General features: G+C 30.1%; 1 protein-coding gene across 1 annotated transcript; it reads right to left on the reverse strand.

The window, feature by feature from the left end:
• Positions 1–592: 592 nt before the first annotated feature.
• On the reverse strand, positions 593–9,481 carry LOC125076243 (ornithine aminotransferase, mitochondrial). The gene is made up of 10 exons (XM_047688363.1): positions 9,389–9,481; positions 8,904–9,010; positions 5,143–5,281; positions 4,428–4,596; positions 3,865–4,005; positions 3,390–3,549; positions 2,439–2,566; positions 2,179–2,256; positions 1,016–1,154; positions 593–922 (listed from the first exon to the last, which is right to left on the reverse strand). Exons 2-10 carry the CDS (start codon positions 9,007–9,009, stop codon positions 756–758), a joined length of 1,227 nt encoding a protein of 408 aa, XP_047544319.1. The 5' UTR covers position 9,010; positions 9,389–9,481; the 3' UTR covers positions 593–755.
• Between the last annotated feature and the right edge of the window lie 2,966 nt (positions 9,482–12,447).

Here is a 12,447-nt window from a genome sequence, read left to right on the forward strand (position 1 = left end):
AACATTTAGGTACTATTTTTGCATCGAGGTACCAACATTACCACAGTAGAATTTTAAATACAATATTAGAAAATAATTTATTATTTATATAGCAACATTGATTTTCTGTCATTCAAATATCTATTATAAATATTCGTTTAATACACAATTATACAATAATATACGTGTGTATGAGTTTTGAAAATACCTTATAGTTCTACATTCGGATGTATGACGCTCGGCTAAAATTATAACGTTTTTATTAAATGTAGCGATTCAGTCTGCAGAGTAATGACTGCCCGATCCATACTTGTAAATGTTATCGCGATTTAATAAATATAGAAACATACATGTATGTTCGACCCGTAATAAAATACATGTAGTATAATTATATCGACATCGTCGAGTGGATTTTGAGTCGGCATGAAATATTTTGCGAAACAGATATTATTATTTAAGAAAATGTTATTTACGTCCTTTACGCTTAACGACTCTCACACGAAATACAAATACACTTCCATTACACGAACTTTAACATATTTAACTAACAAAACAACTACTTTGCTTGAAAAACAAAATAATGATGATGTTCAGGGTTAAATAAAAAACTAAATTACTTTGTTAGTATTTAATGGCAACGTATTTAAATACATAGCTATACAACAAATAGAAATACAATTATTTAGTTACAATACATTTTCAATACTAAGGTACTTGCGTTTTTCTTTATGAATAAATAATATGATGATATTATTTTTATATAAAATATATATATATTAATTCTGATAAGCTTGGAACACTTTCTGGATGATGCTCGCTCCCTGTCTCAGTTGCTCCTCGGAGATGACGAGCGGCGGCGCCAGGCGGATCGTTTGCCCGTGAGTTGTCTTCGCCAACAAACCCGCTTCTTTTAGCCGGAGACAAATATCGTACGCGGGAATACCTTAATTAAAATTATAATTGTTACAGAAACATCCCAAAATTCGATTATATTATAATAATAGCCAAATATTATAATAATATATGAGATACGTACTGTCGTGGACATCAATGGCAAACATCAGTCCCCTACCGCGGACGGTCACCACCTTGGACTTGGGGATCTTCTCCAATTCCTCGCGGAACACATGTCCCAGTCTCTCTGAATTTTCACACAATTTCTCTTCCAACAATACCTGTTTTATAAAACATTTTGCTTGTGTTATTTTAATCTATACTAATATTATAAATGCGAATGCATTCACGGCCAATAATTGATGAAATTTTGTATGAAGCAAGCTTGAACTTCAAGAAAGGGTAGTTTTTTGTCTAACGCCTGACGACCACCTCCTCAAATGCGAACAAAACCGCGGGCGAGAACTAGTTAACATATATACATCAAAGTATAAATAGTACCACTAGGCCGTTTCAACGAATTTTGATAATTGATATGCAATAATAATAAAACCGTAAAAGTGTCATACGATATAAAATGCAGTCATTGGAAATCTAATACGGCTAAATCGAAGGCTATATCCATATTCCATATTATTAAAACGAAAATTTGCGAGTGACAGTTTTGCGTAATTAAAAGTAGAGTAACTTAATAATTAGGTATCTGACGATATAATTATACCTTATCATACATTGGTCTTGGAAATGTTTAAATTACTAATAACTTTAGAATAATTTATATTTATGTAGCTGTTTAAATAAACTTGACGAATACCTACATAATATTATAAGTGATAATTAGTGTAACTTTGAGACTATAAATACTGTCCGTGGTAACACTTCAACTATGATTACATTTAAAAAAAAATTACTACTTTTAACGTTACATATGTAAAAACGAATAAACTCTTAATTAGTGAAGTATTACTCGTTATCGGAGTAATACAATTCCAAAGATGCTAAGTCTCAAGTATTTGCAATAAAAATAGAATATAATAATGATCACTGATATAGGTTCGGCTCGTCTGGTGTATTTTAGTTACTTCCACAGTATAACACAAAATATACGATCTATCTCCTACAAAAGAGGGTAGTTTGTATATTTTATACCCAGATTTCTAAAGATTAATTAATAATAATATTAACTGGCACGATTCATTATATAATCAACAACATTATGTATGTTCATAAAAAACATATGAAATTATTTTTCCAAAAATAATTATTGATCAGAAAATTAATAAAATAAAATGAAACATTCATAACCTTAATGGCCTCCGTGGCGACAGCACACGCAAGGGGATTGCCGCCGTACGTCGACCCGTGTGTGCCAGGCTTTATTACCTTTAAGAATATTTAATTCGGTATATTTTATATAGGTATAATTTTAATTGTACATTTTCAATGTTATATTTCTTTAAAATAAAACTGAGTACCTTGGAAAACAGTATCAAATAAAATTAGACAAAGATTATTTACAGTTTAAATTATAATTGTTTGAATTCCGTAACGAAAGATAAACTTACATCCATGACGCTGTTATTAGCTAAGACAGCTGAAACTGGAAGTACTCCACCACTGAGAGCCTTGCCCAAAATAAGAATGTCTGGCTTCACTCCTTCATGTTCCACAGCCAACAGCTTGCCAGTTCGTCCTGCGTGATTAATAAGTGAAAACTACAAAGTTATCTAATATATATTAATATCTTCTAAGCTGTAAGGCTTTGGGATACTTTATGATAAAAATTAGGCGCTCGAGATGGTCGACTCATATAAAGTAAAAAATATGAGACGACCAACTCGAGGACAACTCGCGCAGATTGGTCTAATTAAATAGCTCTTCTCAATTTAATGTTACACGCTTCTGTCCTTTTTTCAGAAAATCAAGCTTCGCTTCCTAAGCGATCGTAAAGCTTTTACACTGCAATAAATGCGTTTGTTTCGGGAACGAAATATTTTAATACCATATGCGTGTTTCTTGCTCATTACAGTGATTACATTAGATTACAGTGAAGTTGGCAACTAAAGTCAGATAAGTTAATTTGCTATTTAGTTATGAGTTCAGTTCAGAGTGCTCTCACATCACACAAATCATCGTAAAAATCGGTTCATACTTAGTTTGAGAAACGAAGAAAGTTCGTTGGTCTTTGCGCTTAGCAAAGACCAACGTGTAAAATAAAATGGGTGTAAAATAGACGTATTAATAATTCGTCGCAAAACCCAGATAGCATTATTTAAAAGAAGTACCTACAAGGACAAAATACTATTTTGTATAAAAACCATGAATATTCTAAATGTAGTCTATTCTAATTGTAAGATATAATAAAACATTTAATATAACCTTTGTGTCATAATCCAACTTTTTCATTAATTCTTATAGTAATATAATAATAACATTTGATTAATTGTACATTTTTTTTGTCATCTATCAGGAATCGATTGACTCGACGTCGTGATAGAGATTACTCAGATTCTTACCTAATCCAGTTTGCACCTCGTCTGCGATCCAAAGCACGTTGTACTTTGTGCAGAGTTCTCGAACTTTCCTTAAGTAACCGTCATCGGGAATAATTACACCAGCTTCACCTTGAATAGGTTCTACCATAAATGCCGCTACTGTTGGATCTTGAAGCGCTTTCTGAAATATAGGTTTTTTTTGTCAAACAACTACTATACATAAAAATCATATATCGAATAAACAAAATGTATAGAAAAAGTTTATTTTCAAAAATATATCTCCATTAATAATTAATTTTTAAATTTGTATTACAAAAACATTAAAATTTTATAGGTACAAACTTGCTAATAAAGGAAAGACTTGCAAATATTTGCGTCTTTCCAGCAAAAGTTCATAAAAAAATTCGATGATATGATATGATTTAAGGATAACTCTTACGACGCATGCAATTTTAAAGTACAAGAACACATGCGTTTATATCATCAAGTGAATCACCTCTAGCGCTGGAATGTTGTTGTACGGAACGAGTTCGAGGCAGGGCATGTAAGGGCCGAAACCTTGGTAACAAACGGGGTCCGACGACGATGACACGGCCGACAGCGTGCGTCCCCAAAAATTACCTTCGGCAAATATTATCTGAAAAAAAAAGAACAAATCTATAATAATCTGTAAGTGGGGTATAATCTGTTAAATACCACTTGTTGCGCAAATTATTCTCCCAATTTTAGTAGGCTACCTCCTATGACCTAGTTTCTCAGATCGCTGTACCATTTGTAATTGTCTCTATGACTAAACGTAAATACAAACGTATACATTTTATTATTAGAATTACATAACATACAATGCATAGATATCATTGTCCATTGCCTTCTTTGTGTTATCTTTTTAACCTTAAATAAATGATGATAGGTTTTAACTGCTATCAATAAAAAAGTATTTTAACTATATTTATCAACTCATAATACGATTTCAGATTATTATTAATAAAGATTGTATAAACGCGTAAAATTATATGCTTTGTAATATCCAATATTTTGAATACTATAGTTAATTTTCACCTTGGCCTGGTCCTTTGGTATCTTTTTGACATCGTAACCCCATTTCCGAGCTATCTTGCATGCACTCTCCCCGCCCTCGACACCAGTGTTCATTGGCAAAAGTCTGTCATAACCCAGCAATTCTGTCATAAACTTCTCATATTTACCGAGCTGGTCTGAATAGAATGCTCTGAAATTAAAAATTTCATCATCATAATCATCATTGTTCGCCTCTCTTTCCTGTTCCCTGATCTTATATTTATAATCTGCCATAAACAGCTTGGCACTTAAAAAATAAATATACATATAGTCATGGCGTTTGTATGTATTTAAATTATATATATGCATTTCCCATAATGTTACCTATCTTATAAAATTTAAATATCTTTATTAATTCCACGGTAAATGAGTATCTTATTATTAATTTTATACGTAAATAGTTAATACATTTATAACTTAATTTCACATTTTATTTCTTGGTGCTGAATTATTTCATATACCTGGTTAAAATACATAACATTTATATTTAAAGGTATACGTTTTCGTACGTATATACCAAGGTATTTGTATTTGTAAACGTGAGTAAACTGTTTTTTTGTGAAAGCACTAAGTTTTCATTTATAAAACAGAAAAGTTTCTTCCTGTGCTTTCTAAGGTTGCCGGATAAAGAATACCGGTAGTAATTAAGTCTGCCTTTTGTACAACAGTTAAATATAATAATATTAGAAACACATACCTAGACACAAGTGTCAATTTATCAGCCTGTTCCTTGAGCGCTTTTACTATTCTAGGATGGCAGTGACCCTGGTTCACAGCTGAGTAGGCGCTCAAAAAGTCATAATATTTCTTGCCTTCTACATCCCATACGAAAACCCCTGAAAAACCAAATATTTTTTATATATTTTTCAAGTGTTCCTTTTATAGGCTGAAAAAATTAAGTACGTATATGTATAACAACATAGATATATACAAGCAAAACCGTCGGTAAAACATGTCAGAGATGTATAAGGTATAATCAGTGGCGTAGCTATCGTAGGGCCAGGTGGTGCAGTGCACCAGGGCCCCGAAGCTCAGGGAGCCCTCTAACCTAAGCTTTGAATAGAGATGACATATGGATTTAGCTTACTAATGATAAGTTCATCTCAATGTATCCTGTATCCTATTCTTATTGCTATCTATAGTTTTGAAGGGCAATATAAGTTGAAGAGGGGATGAGGGCCTGTTTCTTTTTCTATGCACCGGGGCCCTTGCCCACCTAGCTACGCCACAGTGTATAATATATTAAAATATCCGAAACGCGTGTCATAAGTTTTATATATTTATAGCCTTATATTCTACCACCAAACAGTACTCAGTATTGTTGTTTTCCGGCTTAAAGGGTGAGTGAGCCAGAGTAACTACAGGAACAAGGGACATCTTAATTCCCTAGCTTGGTGGCGCATTAGCGATGTAAGAAATGGTTAATATTTCTTATAGCGCCATTGTCTATGGGCGATGGTGACCACTGACAATCAGGTGGCTCATTTGCTCGCCCGTCATTCAAAAAACTTTATTGGTTTAGTAGTTTTTTAATTAAGCATTACAAACGTCTCCTAATTTATTAATTTGAGCAAAAAACATACAAATATTTTGACATAATCTATATCCTTCAACAGTTAATAGGTATGTTTTTGTAATAATTGACATTGCTTTCGTTTAGAACTTTTCATGTGTGTATGATATAATTATAACTGTATTTGTTCACTACTTAAGAGAAAGATAAGAAATAATAAAATTTCCAGTATAGTCCGCTTTCTTGAAGATAAAACAATACAATCAAACAACTCTCACGCGATACAATGTTCTAATACCTACATTAAAGAGTAATTGTAGCCCTTATTAGACCACATTTGTACCCATATAAAAATATATATCGTATAAATAACTTCTTTGGCAATTTGCAAAAAAAGATATCCGAAATCTGCCACCAAAATTACTTTACTTTTTTTTACTAATTATTCCAATTTAGGAGCTTGCTATAGTCCAATGTGGAATATGGAAGCCGTTGGACTGCCTCACAAAAGTTCTATCATAAAACACACACTTACGACGGTGAAGTGACGAACAAGAAACAAAAACGTTTAGGGTTAACCAAGCACGACGTCCCTGCAATATTATTTATAAACATTTAACATCTCTATTTTTCATTTATATGTATCTCCTTTGAAAATTAATTGTATAGTTTTAAACGACGTAATTAATTACCATTTGTGAAATAACTAAGTCAAATTATACAAGTATTCATTTTTAAATAAGATATATCTTTCAAACGCGACGATCGCTACCGATGTAATTTGAGGCAGTCAGCAGGACGTCAAGCTCTAAGTACTTAGTAAAAACCGATATTTTGAAATAAAAATTATAGCTAGAAAACAGTATCAGTATATAAATATTCCTGCTATTATTATTATTTAGGTATCTTTGCTTTCATATAATTGAAAGTACATTTTGTGTTATTCATTACTTTTTTTAAAACGCTTACTATCTTAAACCCTATTCAAAGAATTTAGCCATTAAGTGTTATGTACAGAAACTGTTCACTTAGACACTTTCTTAAACAAATTAATGTAAACAATTTTCTTCAAATTTTAGAATATGATATATAAATAACTATTTGATTTTGATCCTACATATCTTTACTGTTATTGAGCATAAATCCAAAAAAATACCTAATTATTTGTACCGAATAACATATAGAATCACAGTTCTTACACATACTGCGCGGCTGAGAGCTCCGGAAACAGAGAAGAAATGCTTCAGATAGCTTGTTTTAAGTTAACACTGTGATAGCTAAAAGTAAAGAAAAGCAGGGACAACTGACCTTTGGTGTTTCATCACGCCCGTGAATGATAAATAATTTAGAAAAAAAAAACAATTATTTGAATATGTTTAACGATAATTTTAGGTACATATATGAAATATGAATTACCATAAGATAATACTATAACATTAATTTGCTTAAAAGTATAGTTTGGGAACTAAGATGTTATGTCCCTTGTGCCTGTAATTACACTGGCTCACTCACCCTTCTAACCGGAACACAACAATACAGAGTACTGTTATTTGGCGGTAGAATATCTGATGAGTGGGTGGTACCTACCCAGACGGGCTTGCACAAAACCCTACCACCGTTAAAATATAATAGCATAGAAAAATAAAGCCAAAAAAAAACATTTAAATCGTACTATTGAACTCATCGACAAGGACAGCAAATCCGAAGGATTATATTTTTAATTAAGTGTATCAATTGACTTATATAATGCGTGTATCCGTTTATCAACTCTATAGTATATTTAAGGGGTAAGACTATTATAATATAAGACAAAGAATGTATGTATGAGCGTCACTTATCCATCAATCTGATTAAAAATATGTCAATAATTTGGTTCATTGATAAATCCACGATAAAGTTAGGAATTTCCATATACTTTTGTTTTAATAAATTTCATATTAAATATGAAATATGTTTGACAGTATACATTGACAGTTTCTTATCAACTATTGAGTTCTCGTGATCAACAAAAATAAACTGTATTTATCGCATTTCGTCATCTTCATACAATTTGTATACATGAGACATATATTTCATCATGCAATGGATTAAATGCTCTACGTATTATCATTTGACGCTAAGACTCAATTTTCAAATTTATTTTTTATATAAATAATAGAGTTATCATTAAAAAATGTATTAACAACCTTCGTCAAATTAGTTTCACCAACTATGCAAGATTTTATAGTTGGATACACTCTGGATCTTACGGACCTTGACTCTACTATGTATTTTTAAATTATTTCATATTCGTGGGTTCCTTTTGAATTTTTATACTTAATTAATGTCCTAATTTAAATTATTTTGAAATAAAATATGACGATGTTACTTTTTCATTCGTTACTATTTTTTCAAAACGCGAATTATATTTAGTCCCGTAAGAATGATTTAAGGACTTCATTAAGTATTTCTACTATTTGATGAGCGATAAATAATTCATGATATGATTTCATTAAATTCTTTATATATATATATGTTATTTTCTTTTTAATTATCTTATAGTTTTAAGTTTAGTGAAAGTAGTTTTAATGAAAATCAACCATAAATTCAATAAATACACGAGTAACTGGAATTTCGACAAACGCATTAAATAAATATAATTTAATATCTATTAGTAAGTTAAGGTCATCTTTCACACATTTTTTGTTAATTATTTTTTTTAGTTAGTTAAGTTATTAAATTCGATTTAATATATAGTTTCAATAAAATATAATTGCTGCATACTTGTTGAGGTCCTCAATTTATATTACTCATACATATGCAAAAACAATGTAATATATTTAAAAATATATACATATAATAATAATTGTAAGTTTACCATATTTAAGAGACGTATAAATGTACTAATCACATAGTGTCGAAAATATTTTTTCTGAAAATAGTATTATATAAATATGAAATCGTACCCTCTCCACGGCACAATGCAACAGATAACGGCGCATAATTTCGGCATCCATATTGATCTTCTAGTGCGAAAATTTCCTTTGACGATAGGGATTTTTGCTGGGCCATTCTGTAATAAATAGGTAAGTATATTAAATTATAAATATAACCCGTTTAGAACCAAATTATTAATTAAATGTATTATAATAAAATTCTATAAATTTTCCGACAAAATATCCTTAAAGAAACACCTATCTATAAAAATCGTTAGAAAATAAATAAACAGTATGACAACTTAATATAATAATTTATTAAATTAAAAACTTACAAATACGTTCATATATATATGTATATACAAACATTTTGAAATAATAATAAATCGCTTAATTTAATTACTATTTGTTTGATCCTATAAACATTTTGTATAAGTATTTAAATTAAATACAAAGATAACTAAATAATCACATATATATGAGTAAATATAAAATTTAAAAAGTAGTTTATGTACCTTATATCCGAATAAGTGATTGCAATTGTCTTAAAGTATATTGCACGAGATAAATTGTAAACACTACTTGTTCAATACACAAAGATACATCTATGAATGCAATTTATGAGTCTATAAAGCATCTTATATAGTAACTTTTTGATAAGAGACGCTACTAAAAAGATTTTCAATGAACATGCGAGTTTAAATTACTGTGATAAGCGAAGCAGTTTACTTTAATGTTTGACCAGTACTGAGCAACTCGTTCAAGTTTAACCCAGTAAGGAAAATAAAGTTTCCATTATATACAATTATTAGCTTACATGTAATCTTAATGTTTAATAAAGATTAAAATTATATTTACACTTTTAATTTTATCACAATATGTTAAAGACTCTACCTATGCTAAATATAGATACTTTGCTTACCTACAAACACGACGTGTGCGATAATATTCTTCGATAATGGATATTTATATAAAATAAAGCTTTGGCTTAAATTAGTTACACATTAAAGGTCTTGTATATACTTAGCAACATATATTTAGTAAATGCGACTGAACTGATACAGGTTAAATGCTAATTTAAAATAACCTTGACTTTGTATAATTATACCTCAGAATTCGAGACTCGAGAGCTAGCTATATTCAGTTACTCGACCAAACTCAGATGTGACTGTTGACCGCTATCGGCACATGTAACTTAGAACACTTTATCACATACCAACTAAATTGAACTAACTAAAATCAACACAACGGAAAACTACACCGATTGTAGTCGAAGAGACAACTATTCATTTTATTATCTAAATCAAGTCGGCTAAATTTCATTAATATTTGTACAGTCTACTTGTATGTATGTGGCTTAAATAGGGTCTTTTTTAATTTGATAGTTTATATGAGTGAAAATACGTACATAGTCGGGAAAAACCGGAACTAACGTTTTCCAAACGAACGCTGCCAAAACTGTAACAGATATACTAATATTGTGTATAAAATATTTGTAGACTTTCAAAATGTCTAGAATAAAAAAGAAAATATATCTCGTAACTTTTGAAGATCATTTATATTAACGCAGTTGTTTTTAAATGCGTTTTACACTAAATATGTACTAGTATTAGTATTATAGTTTTTTTTATATATCTATCACAATTTACAACTTACAAAATAGTTGAATGCGTAAGGGAATTTCCCATGTGAGGTTGTGGCCCAATTAGGCAAGTTTTTAGTTAGTTTTTCATCATTTTAAAGAAAAAATCCATCTACTTACTAAAATTATTACAAATGAAAACATTTTGCGTCAAAAACGTTGTATTTAAATACGACCTTGAATATTTACTTTTAAATAGTGAATTCTAGAATTATTCAATGACTCTAAGGATAATAATATTAAGATAAAAATGGGAGGTAGCTCTAGCACTTTATGGGTAAAAATTAATAAAGTGATTCTAGTGTTACGTCGGTTACGTCATTCAATCTTCTTGTCAATCTCATAATAGATCAGAGTCGCGAAATATTTAACGCTATTTTTAGGGTTTAGTAACTAAGGGAACTAGTTTCGTGATATACCTATTGATAATTAATTCGTATTTGTTATTATTTTACTTAAATATTTGTAATAACAATTTAAAAAGGTATTCATCACTCTTTCATTTTTATCTTTTATCATATATAAATCGAGCAAGCTAAAAGCTAATTAAAAAATGCTTAGGACAAAGTAAATATCTTTATTATATTCTAGGCGAGTCTCTCGACTCCGTCAGGTTGAATTAAATTTTTCGCAGTAACCTTTTAATTATATACGTATTACGTATCTATATCAAATATCCTTGAAACAAACATAGTAAGTTATTTAAAGGATATCTTTCCTAAATAGGTGCAAGCTGCAAGCATAGATTTTGTACTCAGTAGCTATTACTCTACGGATCTATAGAATAAGCTTACGGTTGGAATGCTGAGTTGACGGAAAGTACTTTCACAGTATTTCTAAAAATGCAACGTAGTCGGTATTTAAAGAAAAAATATTTTAAGGAAAACTTATTTTATTAAATAAGGTCAAAAAATGCAAAGAAAATTTGGCCTTATAAGCTTTACGTTTGGAACATATCAAAATATTTGAAAAAAAGTATACCTATATGTACATAGTTAGACTTGTTCAATTGTCTATAATATCTTGAAGAAAGTCTTAGATTTACATTCTGGGCCGATCTTTTGATATACCTATTCCTATTAAAAATCGATTAATAGGATTCCTCTTCACAATTCTCGCAGGAAATTACTAACAATAGTTTGATACATACATTAACTTCTAACTGGGTATTTAAAATGTAATTTGAGCATAGTTAATACCTAAATATTATTTTTGTGCAATTACTAGGTAGCCTCTAGTATACAGAATCTCTACTTAAGAGTTTTTTTTCTTTACCCGACACCCAGGACCAAACTAAAATATTAAAAGCTATTTTAAGCCCGTGGCTAAAAATTTCGGTATATTTTTGGTCTCTTAAAACATTTTTTTTATAGTTTATATGCTTTTCTTTTTCTAAGTAAAATCATCTTAAAACTAAGTGAATGGACACAATATTAAGAATAATATTGTGTCAATTATCTGATATGGACCAAATTCTTATATTTTCTTGGTTTATTTAATTCAAACATTTACCTAACTTAAATCAGTTTCATTCCCCCCCTTTAGTCGAAAAAAAATACGAAATTTCCATTGTTGATGTATTAAATCAGTTATCTTCATTCAATGCTCACTAAATTGTTATTCCATGAGATTATAAGAGAATAGACATGCAGACACATTAAAATAATAACGCCCCAACGTGTTGCACCAGGGTTTTTTGTACCTCCTGCAACCTGGATTAGGACTAATCTGGTGGAGTTACAACGTATCATGGAGTGACAGTGTATCTGTGCTTGCATGCACTATTCTGCATCATAATGTCCTGCACAGTTGATTAATCTCTGTTGAAAATGTGAATAGTGCCAGCCATTATCCTATTTTAATAGCTATTATTAAAAACAAAACAACCAACACATTTTAAAACTAATTTAATTTTATTAGCAACAACTATTA

Source organism: Vanessa atalanta, chromosome 1, assembly GCF_905147765.1.
Source record: "Vanessa atalanta chromosome 1, ilVanAtal1.2, whole genome shotgun sequence".
Taxonomy (NCBI): domain Eukaryota; kingdom Metazoa; phylum Arthropoda; class Insecta; order Lepidoptera; family Nymphalidae; genus Vanessa; species Vanessa atalanta.

Bases quoted from the DNA above. Each gene is read 5' to 3' on its own strand.
- LOC125076243 (XM_047688363.1), bottom strand. From the start codon at position 9,009: ATGGCCCAGCAAAAATCCCTATCGTCAAAGGAAATTTTCGCACTAGAA. The intron at 2,567-3,389 runs GTAAGAATCTGA...TTAATCACGCAG, and splicing joins CGAGGTGCAAACTGGATTAG to GACGAACTGGCAAGCTGTTG. The intron at 2,257-2,438 runs GTAAGTTTATCT...ATATTCTTAAAG, and splicing joins CTAATAACAGCGTCATGGAT to GTAATAAAGCCTGGCACACA.